Source organism: Mesoplodon densirostris, chromosome 11 (assembly GCF_025265405.1).
Source record: "Mesoplodon densirostris isolate mMesDen1 chromosome 11, mMesDen1 primary haplotype, whole genome shotgun sequence".
Lineage (NCBI taxonomy): Eukaryota > Metazoa > Chordata > Mammalia > Artiodactyla > Ziphiidae > Mesoplodon > Mesoplodon densirostris.
In genome coordinates this window covers 26,488,758-26,504,856 of record NC_082671.1, presented here as the reverse complement: position 1 = coordinate 26,504,856, position 16,099 = coordinate 26,488,758, and the positions used below count along the sequence as shown (strand labels likewise).

The 16,099-nt window shown below is 42.0% G+C and overlaps 1 protein-coding gene across 4 annotated transcripts in view; it reads left to right on the top strand.

The window, feature by feature from the left end:
* TMTC1 (transmembrane O-mannosyltransferase targeting cadherins 1) overlaps window positions 1–16,099 on the top strand; it is a 272,198-nt gene that overhangs the window by 194,890 nt on the left and 61,209 nt on the right. For 3 of the 4 annotated variants that reach the window (XM_060113162.1, XM_060113160.1, XM_060113159.1), the window contains 2 exons: window positions 2,645–2,812; window positions 10,970–11,083. In XM_060113162.1, coding sequence (XP_059969145.1) covers window positions 2,645–2,812; window positions 10,970–11,083 — 282 coding nt within the window. The remainder of the gene's footprint in view (window positions 1–2,644; window positions 2,813–10,969; window positions 11,084–16,099) is intronic. The other variant, XM_060113161.1, reaches the window with a different exon arrangement.

Sequence of the window (16,099 nt, the reverse complement as noted above, 5' to 3'; positions counted from 1 at the left end):
GAGCAGTCCTACCCCACTGCGGCTGAGATCTGCAGTAAAGCAGATGTTGAAAGATGAAATGTCATAATAGAGAAGCATCTTAATCTCTGATATTGTGTTCAAGTTTTTAAGAATGTGATACCCTCTAAGAAATTTGCAAACCTAAGTGGAGATGATTTTATATGACTTAGCATTTCTTTAAACCATATGTCAATACAAGGACTTCTGAAAAAAAATGATCATGTTACTTGATCCTGATGCCTGTGCTGAGTGGAAGGAATGGTATTCTCCTTCGTTCTGGCTGTAGCAGGGCTCAACAACTGTGGCCTGTGAGTGGAATCTGGCCCATCGCCTGTTTATATAAATACATTTTGTTGGAACACAGCCATGCCCATTCGTTTACATAAGTGTCAGTGGCTGCTTTCCTGCTATGAAGATAGAGTTGACCAGGAAGAACAGAGCCCATATGGCCTGAAATATTTACTCTCTGGCCTCTTACAGAAAAAGTTTGCCCACTCCTGAATTGTAGCACAACGTTAGGGCCGTGGGGCTTCTGATCCGAATCTATTCCTAGGTTTTGGAGCCGTGGGCAAGTTATTTAAGTCCTCTAAGCTTTAGTTTCCTCATGTATGAAGTGGGAGATACTGAGGAGTGAGTTTTTAAATTAGATAATATATTTAAAGCCAGTCCTATCCTTGTTCCAGACCCTACAAATATTGGACAGGCCCACATAAAGACCTTAGCACAGTGCCCGACACATAGGGAGTACTCAACAAACATGCACACGTATAAAATAGCTAATTTGGTTGCTGTTATCTTCATTAGCCTCGTGTTCTGCCACTTGGTGGCCGTTGCTCTGGAGCTGTTGGAATCCCAGTGTTTCCCTTCCCCACCGCTCTGCCAGATGGCAGCTGTTTCCTACAAGGAGGCAGTTAATGACCATTGAGAGGTCGTGTATGGAGTGATTGGGAAGGAAGTAGGTGAAGCTGTGTGATAAGGTGTAAGGAACACAGGAATCAGCCAGTCAAGGCAGAACCCCAGTGTCAGGACAGCAGATGGAGTGTGGGCTCTGGAATCCGGAATTCCGGGGTTTTTGTCTTTGCTCTACTGGACATGAGCTGTGTGACCGAATTCAGCAAACGCGTTCGCTTCTCTTCTTCAGTGTCTTCAGGAGTTTAACGCTGCTAACAGTGACCCCCAGGGATGTAAGGATGAACTGAGCTCCTGTAGAGAATGTGCTCGGCACATAAGATGTGCTCGATTAACATTGCTCCTCAGAGGTGCTGCTTTACGAAGGCAGGGGGAGAAGAGAGCGGGCACTGGGGACCTGGGTGCCTGCAGGCTGCACCCCCTGCATTTCAGTACGCTCTCCACATGTCACCTTTTCAATGAGGCCTCCCCTGACCGCCCATGTGAATATCTCACCTTCCTTCCCTTCCTGGTCTCCCTCCTTCACCTTCCTGCTTGATTTTTCTCCACCTAACGTATCATATTCAGTGTGACCTACTCTGGGTCTTACTTGCTTGGTGGCTGTTTTCCCATCCATGTGGATTCCAGGAGGATACGGATGATTGTTTTATCCGCTGATAACATTCTTGGTGCCTGTAACAGTGGCAGGCACATGATCTGTGTTTGACTCATAATTGTATTTTTAGTGCTCAGCATACTGCCAGTCACATAGTAGAGAGAGAACAAATCATTAATTGAACAAGTAAATGAGTTATATTAATTTAGGGCTTCTTATAGTATTAGTGTCTGACTAATATAGGATTTCTTCACACAAGCTTGCTTCATTGTTAAAATATTCTATAATAATTTGTATTATCGTCTTTGGAAAGAAATGAGTTTTGACTAAAATACACACAGCATAATAGGTACAGACTGAATGTTGGTGTTTTTCTGAGGCCAGTCAGCAGGCAGGAAGCCTCTCTGCAGGTGCACAGATGATGCGAGGGACCACATTCCATCCACCAAGCCAAAGCTTTTAGAGATGTGATATCAATGTGCCAAAGCCCCACTCCCATAACGTGAGGGATTCTTCGTGTCTGTTGGGAAAGCTGAGCCAGAATCAGCATGAGAATTGGATCGGTGCAGCTTGTCTGTGATAGGCTGCACGCTGTGAGGCTCAGGAGCCCGCCTGTGAGAGGATCTTCCTTCAGCTTAAGGACTTTGGCCAGAATAGGGATATACTAGGCGGCACGTTTCCGGAGACCCCTTGGTGACCAGCATCCCTTCCAAGACCTGATAGTCCTCCCCAGGGACTGTCCCGGACTGTCCCCCACAAAGCCTCAGGGTCCAAATGTGAACACATGGTGCAAGTAGGGTTATACAATGTCAGGGACATAAGGGAGCCTGAGTCAGAGGGTCCAGTCAAGACCCAAGACACACAGGATGGACTTTTCTGGATGCCTGAGCTGCGGAAATTCCTGGCAATGTGAGCCTGCAAGGTGAACCTGTTGTTCTCCACACTTGTGCCAGAGAACTAGCCAGTGTGCCCGTGGAGCCCATCTGAGCTCTAACATGGAAATGTGCCAGACAGGGCGGGTTATGTCTATGTTTTCTATCACAGGACAGGCTCTGTTTGAAAAGTTAGTTGCATGGGATGGAATACTCAGGGGCCTCCATTGCACCCCAAAGTCACCTGCTTCTCCACCCTGTTTTCCAGCATGGGCTACTGCATCCTTTTCGTGCACGGAATGAGCAAGCTGTGCACGTGGCTGAACCGCTGTGGGGCCGCCACCCTGAGCGTGTCCACTGTGCTGCTGCTGCTGCTTTTCTCCTGGAAAACCATGAAACAGAACGAAATTTGGCTGTCGAGAGAGTCCCTATTCAGGTATGACTAGAGGGTTAAAAGGGAATCTCTTCCCATTTATTTCTTTGCTGACGTATTTGTTTCCAAACAAACGAGGCGACATGGGTCTGGCAATATTTATTAATCCAGAAACGTTTTTTAGTAAAGTTTTAAAGGGAAGATGTCATTTTATTTTGGGTTTTAACTTTAGTTTTTTAAATGATATTATATAAAGTTTTACGGGAGCTCACTGTAAATGAATTAATGGAAATAAGGCTCATGGGAAGGTTTTTGGGTCTGTGAATTGAGATGGAAAGTCTTGATAATGAGCTGGGCTGTAAAATCAGCCATAAACAAATAAGATTGGTCAGTCAGTCTAATTGAATTGTTCAGCTGAGTGAATGAGAAAGGTGAGCACACAGCAAGAAGGAAGAGAGATGCAGAATATTCCAGGATATTAAGTTGTGATCTGTAATCCAGTGGCTTTGTTTTGAACATTAATTGTGCGCAAGGAAATGAAAGACTTTTTCATCTCGTGGTAGGTTTTTATGTGGTGTAGAAGCTGTTTCTGAATATAACAATGCCAGTTTATAGCCCTAAATTGTTGTAAGGTATAAAACATCCTTTGGGGCTTCCCTGATGGCACAGTGGTTGAGAGTCCGCCTGCCGATGCAGGGGACGCGGGTTCGTGCCCCGGTTGGGGAAGATCCCACATGCCGCGGAGCGGCTGGGCCCGTGAGCCATGGCCACTGAGCCTGCACATCCGGAGCCTGTGCTCCGCAACGGGAGAGGCCACAACAGTGAGAGGCCTGCGTACCGCAAAAAAAAAAAAAAAAAAAAAAAAAAACATCCTTTGGGTTGCTCATCATGCTGTGTTTCTGGGCTTAGTCTGTCTCCTTGATGTCACAGCCCTGGTGACCTTCACCTGGCCTCCGCGGCTCAGCCACACCTGGCCTCCCAGCAGTATTTCTCAGTCTCCCAGGGGTCCCCAGTCTTTGACCCCTTCCAGCTTCTGTCCTCACTTATGACCCAGCTGGCCAGTTCTGTCAATGTGGTTTTTATTTGGTTCCCTAATCAGCCAGTACCCACCACTTATTCTTTGGAGGCAAACAACTGAAACAGAGTTGGAATCACTTTCAAAAGGAGAAAATATGGAAAGAGCCTAGGAGAGCGCACAGAATTGGGGAGTAGGTGAGGGAGCACGCCTGTAGCAGACGGGAAACAGGTGTCTGGATAGTCTGTCTTGAGGGGACCTGGGCACCTGCAAAGGAATGAATGGAGGGTAAATGTACCCCAATTTTCCCTCTCTTCACATCACAGTCCTAGGAAAAGAAAATCCTCTTACTCAGCCTGAGCTTAAGTCGTGTGCCTGCCCCTTGTCCCCACTAGGGCACTGAGATGACAGAACTGGCCAAAGACGCTCCCCTGACTTCCATGGGGGCAGTTAGGGCCGGCAGAGCCCCTGGGCTTCCACTGAGATGTCCCAGCAAGAGGGAGTTCCCCACAGGAAACCCAAGCACCGGAAAAGGACACAGACTCTGGGCTGCCAGAAGTGAGTGAATGAGTGAATGAACGAATGAAGGAGTAAGACAAATGTTCACTGTACTCCTCTACCGTTTTTTTTTTTTTGTTTTGGTTTTTTTCTTGCTGTTCGCGGGCCTCTCACTGTTGTGGCCTCTCCCGTTGCGGAGCACAGGCTCCGGACGCACAGGCTCAGCGGCCATGGCTCACGGGCCCAGCCGCTCCGCGGCATGTGGGATCTTCCCGGACCGGGGCACGAACCCGTGTCCCCTGCATCGGCAGGCGGACTCTCAACCACTGCGCCACCAGGGAAGCCCCTCCTCTACCGTTTTAAAACAATATATCTGATTTTGCTATTTGGCAATTTAACTTTCTTTAATAGAAAAAAATATAGTCTGGCATGCATGCATGTCTTATCAGTTTATTTACTGTTACTATATCATTATCATTTTCACCATCATTACTTCAGGGGGTACTATAGGGACCTGTTGCCCTGTGGGTTTTTTTCTAGGAATTGTATATCACTTCTAGGCTTCAGATTCTGTTCCGTCCCTGTCACACCCCTGACTTCAGTGCAGTTCTCACAGACTACAATGGACTTGTTCCCCCTTACTGCCCACTGCTGAGGTCATTCTGTAAACACAGGGGCATGGAAGCTCAGGAATATAACTTCCTCCTGGTTTCTGTTGGCTTAATTCATTTTTTCTTTCACTTTCAATAGTCAGTGCTTTTATGAGAAACTTTAAAATGGTTCTGCCCCGTGTTAAATCCTTTCCTTGAATAAAGGTACTAAGATTGATTGTATTTTCTAATGATGTTTACTGCTTAATCAGTGCAACTCTGAGGATGGATTTTGGCAGACAGCGTTTTATCTCAAGGATAACAAGTTAGTGTTCAAACCCTGTATAGCTGATGCCAGCAATTTTAAAAAAAGGAAAACAGAAAAACAAAAAGCTCATTGACCTTGCATGCAGAGCCTTCTGGTTTTTTAGATGGAAGCATGTAGGAAGTGAACAGTTGATTACTAAAACACAGGCATTCCACATATGGGCTTAAAGAGACTTTGTGTCTTGAGAGGCCTTTGGTGAACAAATGGAATTTTGTGTAATGTGCAAATCAAAGCTATCAATAATTTTTAGAAAACTTTACCTGTTATAATTTATTTATGTCCTGGGGAAACTTTTAAGTATCTGAGACTTTAAGTTTATTCCTTTTCCTTCAAGACCAGATGTTTATATGTATTCATCTTTCCTGAATAATGTTCAAATCAGTTGAACATTTACCAAGAATCTTTGAGGCAAGATAGGATTAGTGGCTGGTGTGGGGTCTGGAATTAGGCTTTCTGGCTTTCCTGCAAGTTCTACCATTTAATAGCTGTGTGATCGTGGGTGAGTTACTTAACCACTCCATGCCTTAGTTTCTTTATTTTAAAATTTAGGAGTTTGGGATTAACATATACACACTACTATATATAAAATAGATAGCCAACAAGGATGTACTATAGCACAGGGAACTATATTCAATATCCTGTGATAAACCATAATGGAAAAGAATCTGAAAAAAGAATATATATATATATATATATATATATATATATATATATATACACATGTATATGTATAATTGAATCACTTTGCTGTACACCTGAAATGAACACAACATTGTAAATCAGCTATACTTCAATTAAAAAATAAATTTTAAAAGAAAAATTTTTTAAATTTAGAATAATGATAGTGTCTATCTTCTGGGTGTACTCTAAGAATAAAAGAGTATGTAAAAGATGCATAGGGCAGTATGATAAACACTGTGTAAGGCTTTCAGATTATTGCTCTGCACTGTGTTCTAGGGCATGAGAGAGCAGGGGGTGGGGCGAGACGCTAGAGGAGCCTGAAGTCTGGATGGGAGTCAAACACATGAACACATTTTAATGTAATGTAGCAGGTGGTAGACAGAGGTAGAGCAGGGGTGCTGTGTAAGTGCAGGCAGGTGACTGGGACCAACCCGAGCCCTCAAGGACCATTCTCTTGTAGACCTGAGCTCAGTCTGGAAGGATAAGGAAAGCCTAAGTTAGCCATAATGGCCAAAACCAAGAGCTGGCCAACTAAGAAGAAGTTGCAGTAGTTCTAGATGAGGTGATGTCCTTGACAGAGGCCCCGTTTCTGTTTTCTCCTCTGCTCCAGACTATCAACCCATTGACCATCCTAGGTCATATGGTCTCGTTGAGGCCTCTCTAATTATATGGAGTGGTTTTGCTTGGCAATACTGTGAACAGTCTTACAGAATATCTTAGGACAGACCTTTGTGTTAAGAGAAAATCCAAATTTCAGTCAAATTCCAGGGCTTCCAGCTGAGGCCTCCTGTCACAAAAAAGATCCCAGTGAGTGATGTATTTTTAGGAGATACAGATGGAAGTTCCCCCTCACAGCTTTGTACTTTTAGTGGCAAAAACCTCACACACAAAAGTACAAGAACCCAGCACTTGTGTCTCATCAGAGGCTCAGAGAGAGAGTAGTTTGTCCAAGACGAAATCGCTGTGAAAAGGAGGTGTCAGGTTTGAACCCAAATCTGATGTAAAAGCCAAAGAATAGATGTACTCCACCACACCTGTTTTTTGCTTTATGTTTTCTAACTTAAGCTAATCCTTATATAAACAGAGAAAGACAGACAGAGAGACAGAGACAGACAGAGACAGAATGAGAGATGTTCATAATCATAGCTGCAAGGTACATTTTCTTTAGTTCTCAGAACAGGAGATTATTCTGCTATCTAACCTGAGGAGAGGGTAAGTGCATAGCTTCTAGTGACAGCCCAGACTTTTATATTTTGGTACCAAAATAACACAATTTGATGAAATCTTTTCTTCCCACGCCCCCAAATCTTCAAAATACTTAGAAAGACAAAGCCAGCGTGTTTTCTTTTGCATCCAGTTTGGGGTCTCTCTTAATCCCATTCATGAACTATTTAAGTGATCCGTGGATCCGTTAAGAATTTATGGCCAGATCTTCTTCCCTCCCTGTAGGAAATACATTTTTCTTTCCTCCTCTCTGAATTGCTGAGCCAGAGAGATAAGCAGACCTCCCAGGGCAGAGAACATAAACCAGGGATTGGCAAATTCCTTCGTAAAGGCCAGACTGTAAATATTTGAGGCTTTGTGGGCCCTATGGTCTCTTTTGCAGCTGCTCTGCCATTGTCTCGGGAAAGAGGCCAAAGACATCTATGTAAAAAGGTAAACACATTGATATGTCTGTGGCCCATCAGGCCGTAGTTTGTTTACCAGTGAAATTCTAACGTTTCTAGTATCTTGCGGTACCTTTTTGGTTTATCAAACGTTGACCAACTTCAGGAATGATTCTGACCTTATATTGACCTTGGTTGAAATCTCTTCCCAACTACTTACTCAGTCTGTAACCTTAGAAAATGGTCTTAATCTCTTTGAGCTTCAATTTCCTCATCGTATGGGAGGTACAGTAATACTACCCATCGGATAGGTTGTTGAAAGGGTGCGAGGAGATAGCCCATGGAAATGGATGCTTAGCTCAGCGCTTGATTCAAAATGAGCCTCCATAAGCACTGGCTAACCTGATTGTGGCATTGGAAACCTCAGATTAAACAGGGTCACAACTGAGGAGAGCCATAAATTCTTACTTTCCTTTCCTGTTAAACTCTGGCTGAACATTTTTTTTTAAATGTTTGTTTTCTAATCAGGAATTTGGGGGTGATTCTCCTGACCTATTGTTCCAGTAATGCCAACAAAATAAACTGATGTTCTACAAACTTGGAGAGATACCTGATAGAAGTGGCTTGATATCTCTGTTATTTTTCAAGTCTTCTGCAAACGAGAGATGTGAGGGAGAAATGCAAAGTGCATGAATTAAGATCCAGAGTTCAAAGGGAGACCTTAATTCATAATCCTTGTTGTAGTTATTAATAGGATTTGAGATCCAGACCCATAACTTATAAATCCTGCCTTTCCTTATGGAGTAAATATGTGTAAGGCTGCACATTCTGTTAAGACAGTTGGGACGACTCTGTCACAGCATCCCAAAAGCAAACGGATGAGGCTGACCCCGGAAGGAGGAGCAGCCTTCAGAGCGACCTGGAAAGTTTTGCCTTTGGTCAATCGTTTATTTTCCTTTTTTCACAAACTGTTTATTGTAAAATGAGAGACTGGAAAAACGTAGCAGTAAAATATCACAGAGAGAACGTAAAGGTCAAAAACAACAATGGGAAAAGCAGTGTGTTCTTAGGATTTCAGCTACTCCACCCATGCCTGCTTGCCTGCTACAAATATTATTACTTCCATCCTGCCATCACTGAACAACGCCCTCATCTTAGCAAGGACGCTTTTCCACAGGCTGAACTCGGGTGAAACAGGGTAGAGCAACTATGCTAATCACACAGAAGGGAGGACCAATTCCAATAAATATGCCAGTTATATCTATGCTGAAATCAAAGTTACTTTAAAATCTCCCTGTATCATGTACTATTTAGTTCTGGATAGAAAAATCAGACACTTTCCTGTAGAGAAATTGGATTTTTTTTTTTTTTTTCGGTACACGGGCCTCTCACTGTTGTGGCCTCTCCCGTTGCGGACGCGCAGGCTCAGCGGCCATGGCTCACGGGCCCAGCCGCTCCGCGGCATGTGGGATCTTCCTAGACCGGGGCACGAACCCGTGTCCCCTGCATCGGCAGGCAGACTCTCAACCACTGCGCCACCAGGGAAGCCCTAAAATTGGATTTTTTAAAAAGCCATTACTATCACTCTGAACTTGGTCCTGCCCCCATGACCTAATGTACTTTAGGTAATGTCCATTTGAAATGTTATATTAAAATTCTGGCTTTGTGTGTTAGCTGGTGAGCTTCACCATAAGGTAATTGAAGGAGATTGATGATTTCACTGGCATCCAAATGGCAGCATTTGTAAATCTTTTGTCTTGGGCCAGTGGTTTCCAGTGAGAGGATTCCTCCAGTCTCCTCCATGGAGTCCAATCCCGGCTTCCAGTATGCAGAGTTTTACATGGGTATAATGGGGTGAGGGAGAGTCCACCGTTCAGAATATATATTTTCACTTAATCTACCTTGGAGGTGCAGCTCTTCTGGCCCTCAACTGTACCTGTTGTTCCTGATCTCTCTGATGCAACTTTTCTAGAGAGTAAACGTCCTGCCTTTTGCTGGGATGGGGAAAGAACAGAGGAAATAGTCACCTGGATGTGCCTGGTGGGGAAGAGGATCTGGGGTCTAACTGCTCTTAATACAGATTTATAGCCCGTCTGTTGCCAGCCACACCCCACACATGACAAAACATCCTAGCTACTGCCATGCATGTGACATCACCATAACAGCTCGTGTAAGTTGAAGTCTGCTGCTGTCACGTGATGTTGCCCTTGGGTTGGTTGCTAGCTGCGCACACTCCCTGTAAATTCTCTCCTCTGGAGAGTTCCTCAAGCACTTGGCCAGTGGATTTTAAGTAGAACAGTCTTTGCTGATCCTAAGGGACTGGGCTTTTTTTTTTTTTTTTTTTTTTTTGCCTTTGAACATTTTAATTTATTTCTTTTTGAATTAAAAACAATTTTTTGTCTTGGTTTATAACGTTAAGGGGCTGTTATTTCAACAAAAATTCAACAAAGGTTACAATACCCTGACGTATTATCCTAACAGGTTTAATTTGTATGGAGTTCCCCTAGTGTTCTTACCTTTGAATTAAAAATTAAATGAAAATATGTCCCTAGAAGAGGAAGTGTATTTAAAGTTCAATTGCCCAGAAAGAAGGTTGTTATCCTTTCTGCTTCCTCTCTCTCATCACCTGCCCCACTCCAGCATTTAACCCATGTAGGTTCCAGGAGTTTTCTTTCCAGACAGCCCCCAAACCCATCTACCTTTATCACTCCCCTGCCACCACCTTCTTGCAGGTGAGGGAACAGGAACTCTAGGAGCAAAGTCCTTGGGTCAGAATCCCGTCCCTGCCAGTTACCAGCTATCTGATCTCGTGCAGGGTGACTTTGTGAGGCAGTTACAAATGACAGCATGTCTTCCTCAGTGTGTCATCTTCAAAGCTTCAGTGTTACCCTCTGGGGCTCCCCAGGTATTCTGTTGTACCAGCTCGAGCACACTAATACACTCACCACTTAAGCAAAGTTTTTAACCTTTCTGAGCAAAACCTTCTTTCCTTATCTGCAACTTGTAGAATAATCATACCTGTCTTTATTTTTTAAAAAATTAGCCCCGGCTTAGTACATGGGAAGCGTTTATCTCCACTAAACCTTAGTAGGGAAGTCAGTCTATGGTCATCCCTCTTGTAATGATTTATTTTTATAGACAATCTCAATTTTTTTTTTAAAGGAAGGCTATAAATGAAGGAAGGAAAAAACTGAATTAACCTGAGCATGCCGGGTTGTTCCCCCAAAGACTCATCTCTTACCACATCCTGCCACCTCTGCTCCATGTGCAGTTAGCGTGTTTGTTTAGTTGTACACAGTTGTGCACAACCTTCACTGTTTTCCACAGAAACATGTTTAGTAACTCATATAATCCACAAAGTTTGGAAGACTTGGCCTTGACGGATGCAATGGACATTTCAAATACAGGTTCATGAAACTGTGAGTAAAACATGAAAGAAACTGACAACATTCTTAAGCAGTACTCTTTGTTACTCATTTTTTAAAATTTATTAATTTTTAGGTCTGGAGTTCAGACTCTGCCCCACAATGCCAAGGTTCACTACAACTACGCCAATTTCCTGAAGGACCAGGGTCGGGACAGGGAAGCCATCTACCACTACAGAACGGCCCTCAAGTAAGCAGCAGATGGGTGTCCGCTGTTGTGTTTCTTAGGCCCTTGTTTATTTCACTCACCCCTCCCAGTATTTGGGGGGTTGTTTGTTTCTCTTGACAGTGAACATCTCCTTGGAGGTGGTATAGATCTGGGACTCCAAGTCTTTTGGCTCAGTGTTTGAGTCTAAGTCTACCTTGCTTTTAACTTTTAGTATTTTCTTGTAAAAATTTCCATTGCTACACATTATGCAGTGAAGTGACACAGTTGAATACACATATACAGACCAATAAGAGTTGGTTGTCAAAAACATACTCGTAAGTTCTCAGGATATTTACTCCAGTGAATTCTTCTCAGCTTAGGCTTCCCTCTTTACATAAATATCTAAGAGGGTTTCTATAAAGACATTGGAGTATAAAATAAAATACTCTGATAATTGTATTAAAGAGAAGGAAAATGAGAAGACACTTGATTACCGTACTGGGAATATATTAATAAGGTATGTATATACATAAATATATATACAGTATATGTTTTTCTAATGTTTTAAAAAAAATTTTTAATTTAAAATATGAACAGCCCTGACACTCTCCTTATACTCATCCACTGAAAGAGAATATACCAAACATGGCTTTAGAGATGACTTAAGGGAAATTCAAATTTAAGGTGTGCATTACCAGCAGCTGTCTGCATTGCTCTTAGGTACTCTTTTAAATTGCAACTCTGACTTTCAAGGTAGTCTTCCCTAAGAGATCCCGGATAGTAAATGTATTTAACCTGGAACGTGTGGAGGCGTGATAAGCAAACACAGCCTTGGAATCTCCCAATGTGGGCAAATCCGCTCCTTTATTGAATAATGTGAAGCTCACAGTAGTTTTTCAAAGAGGTTTCCATGCCTCTGCAGTATGTCCCACATTTGGTTGAATTTTCTGATACTGTTTCACTTTGGGACATGCTCTAAAATATGTGTACCAAACAAATCATACATTTCACTGAAGTTCCCTCTAAGGATTGTCTCAAAGCTTAGTTTGAAATTGTCATTCGTAAAGTAACTGACCTAATTTTTAAAGTTATCCTTTTGAACAGTGTTCTATCTAAGTATGTTGTTCATCAATCAAATCTTTTAGACTTTAGGACCTGTTATCTAGTATTCAGTATGGCAAAAATTTTAAACTGTACACATCAAGTTCCCTGATAAATACTTTTCCAAAGATAACAAGAAATATAAGTTCAAGAGGAATAATTGTAACAAAACTTTTTATTGAGGAAAGAAGTTTTTATTAAGAAATAGAAGACATTTTTAAAGATTTAATAAAGCATCATATTTTTCACTGCAAGCCAGTTTATGCAGATATTTCCAGTGCTTATCTCTGGTTGGTGAGATTACGGTTTAATTTTTTTCTTTATACTTTCTATTGTGCTTCAGAGTTCCACGATGAGCATGTATTATTTTTGAAATGAGGAAATGTTATTTTTAAAAAGGCATGTTCCCCCCACCCCCCCAAAAAAAGTGATACAAATGGACATATTTACAAAAGAGAAACAGACTCACAGACCTAGGCAATGAACTCATGGTTACTAGCGGGGAAGGGTGGAGGGGAAGGATAGATTGGGAGTTTGGGATTGACATGTACACACTGCTATATTTAAAATGGATAACCAACAAGGACCAATTGTATAGCACAGGGAACTCTGCTCAATATTCTGTAATAGCCTAAATGGGAAAAGAATTTGAAAAAGAATAGATATATGTATATGTATAACTGAATCACTTTTCTGTACTCCTGAAACTAACTCAACATTGTTAAATCAACTATTCTCAATATTAAATAAAAATTTTAAGGGCTTCCCTGGTGGCGCAGTGGTTGAGAGTCCACCTGCCGATGCAAGGGACACGGGTTCATGCCCCGGTCCGGGAAGATCCCACATGCCCCGGAGTGGCTGGGCCTGTGAGCCATGGCCGCTGAGCCTGCGCGTCCGGAGCCTGTGCTCCGCAAGGGGAGAGGCCACAACAGAGAGAGGCCCGCATACCGCAAAAAAAAAAAAAAATATTAAAAAAAAAGGCATGTTCCTTCAAGGGACATTTAAGCAAATAAAGTGTGTTTTGGCTTTAATAATTAATTGGTGTTTCATGATTTTAAGTGGCATTCTTAAAGGGAAGAAAAGAGCAGTAAGTTTGCCTGAAAAATATTGGTTGGAGGGAAGTATATCAGTATCTTTTAAAATTTGTTTTCATTCTAACAGACTATTTTCTGTGAAGTTCAAACAGAAAAATAAGGCAGACCTTAAGGCACAGCTTGGGGAAAAGGTATAAATTAAGCAAAATTCTCCGGCAGCTGACCTTACAAAATTACAGTAGCTGGTTGGGACTTCCACTGTCAATAAAAGTAAATGTTTGCTTCAGCAGCTGTCCTTGTGGAAGAAACTTGTCCCTTGAGAAATGGGGTAAAGACAATTAAAGCTAAGAATATACTGCATAGTAATTGGTGAAATATTTCATCATCTCAGACCAGGCTCAAAATATTTCTGATTTAAAGTATCATCATTTTTGTTATGGATACCTCCATGGTGAATTTTCAATGGAAGTGGTGTTTTTTGTTTTAATTTAAGTAAATTGTCACTCTTTGTGTTAGAAAAGGAAAATACTGGGACTATTCATCATTTTGATGATTATTTATCCTAGGTGACTGGAAGACTGCCCTTACTTGAATATAACTCCTTCTCTGTGGAGGTTACTAACACAGGGATTCCTCCCCTCCCAACTGCTCCACCCTACTTCACCTTTGGTGTATCTTGATGTTTTCCACGTTTGCAACAGAAATAAAGAGAATGATTAGGGAAATGCAGGATTAAAGGTGATATTATCGGAAATCAGCCCCAACAGTTATTCATTCCTGTTTTAATCACTGTATAGATTCCAAAGGCAATGGTGAAATTGGTCATTAGGGTTGTATCTATACCGATATCTTTTTGGCTGGCTTACAGTTCTAAAAATAACACTATATTAAATTGGTAATTATATATGACACGAATATTCTTCTGCTTTTTAACTTTATTCTATTTTTTAAATGTAAAAATACCACTGACTGACTTCTCCATTTTGGTGCACCTCAGGTATTATATTTCTGTAGTACAAGGGAGATCTCCCCTGAAAAATGCTGCAGCTGAGGATACAGAGTCAGATTAAGACCCAAATCATCAAAGAAAGTTGTCAGAATACTTTCCTTAAATCCTCCATAAACACAAATGTAAGCTTTCCTTTCTATGAGGAGTGGCTCTCATATTTATACCTAACGGGGTGTTATAAAGTTTGGGATTCTTTATGCTGGAAAATCAGAACACCACTGGTGGAGCTACCATATGCTTTCACAGCTTTCTGACCATTGAGTTACTCTCGACAAGGTTTCTACTATTTTCACCTCGTATGATGGGAGCAGAAATGTTACTGGAAGGGGGGCCGCTTCCCAGGTCCAGAACTGGGCTGTTGTCTAACACTCAGAAATGAATTGTCCGAGGAGACACACATGCTAACAAAGCAAAAAACTTTATTGGGAAGGGGCGCCCGGGCAGAGAGCAGCAGGGTAAGGGAACCCAGGAGAACAGCTCTGCCATGTGTCTCTTAGTCTTAGGTTTTATGGTAATGGGTTAGCTTTCCAGGTTGTCTCTGGCCAATCATCTTGTTTGTGCCCATATTTGGTCTGACTCAGGGTCCTTATTGGTGGTGTGCATCTCTCTCAGCCAAGGTGGATTCTAGCATGAGGGTTTCTGGGAGGTGGGCAGGACATACTATGGCATCTCCTCCCTCCTTTCAGCCCCTCCTGAATTCTCCTGGTTAGTTTTTGGTGGCAGCACTGTGTTCCTCATCGGGACCTCCTGTTGTGAGACAACTCATGCAAGCACTTATTAATGTGCCTGGCCAGGGTGGGCAGTTTCCGTCAATGGTTCCCTAACAGAAAATCCACCCAGCCATTCAGCTCTTCCTATACAGAAACTCCCATGAAATGACTCATTCAGTAAGCCCAAAAGAAAAGATAGTGACCCTGCCCAAATAAAGTGCAGTAGATATTGAATGTGTACTTGGCCAGTAGCTTGTTGATTACCTTAAAAAGTCAGTTAAAAGTGAAGAATCATAAAACAAATCATGCGCACTCTTGAATGTTTTATTGTACCCTAAAATTTTACGTGTATGTCCATTCACCAAGTCTTCTAATGTCAAACCAAGTTTTTTCTTTGAGTAAGAGTCTACTGATTAGAAACTGCAAAAAATACAACCACAGTTCATTTCTGTGGTGATCATTTGTAAAGTGGAATAAAAATGTACAGGCTATCTGAGATTTTTCTGACTTTTCTCCTCCAGCCTTTTACAGTTAATATTACATCGAATTCAACAGCAGTTTTTTTTGAGTGACTTCCCTTTTTTGAGTATTTCCAGAGTATTTTTTAGTGTTCATAAAAATCACAACTCTCTTTTTTACTTTTATATTTTATCAGTTTGCAAGGTATTTCATTATATTGTGCAATTGCAATAAACAACTAGAATAAATCTGTTAATAAGAACAACTGGCTCTTAGCAGTCATGTAGCTTAACTTAAGGGAGCAGAAGGGCCCAGGCTTATAGAGAAGGTTTATTATGTTATAGGCATCCACCAATATGCTCTACAGAGAATAGAGAACGTCTGCAAATCTGATGACACAATTAAGAGACCTTTAAAAGAATCTTCATTATAGGTGATAGAGTCTCATGGAAATTGTTTTTCATCTTATAATTAGATTTCCTGCAAGGCTCAATTACTGGTTGGTTAATACGGGCTGGTCATCAAGAACCCTGAACCTGGGAATGAGAATAGAGTTCACCTTTGTTCAGGTGGATCAACAAAGTCTCTTCACTGTCAGCAGGAAAATGCCCCATGTTCCACTGAACATTTGTTCACTTAGATGTCCTCTTCCCTCCAGCCTCCACAGTAAGCCCCTGCCATACCTAGACTAGCTGATGCGCCCCTGGTGGTTGGATATCAGCCACATGCAGGATTGCATCCTTAT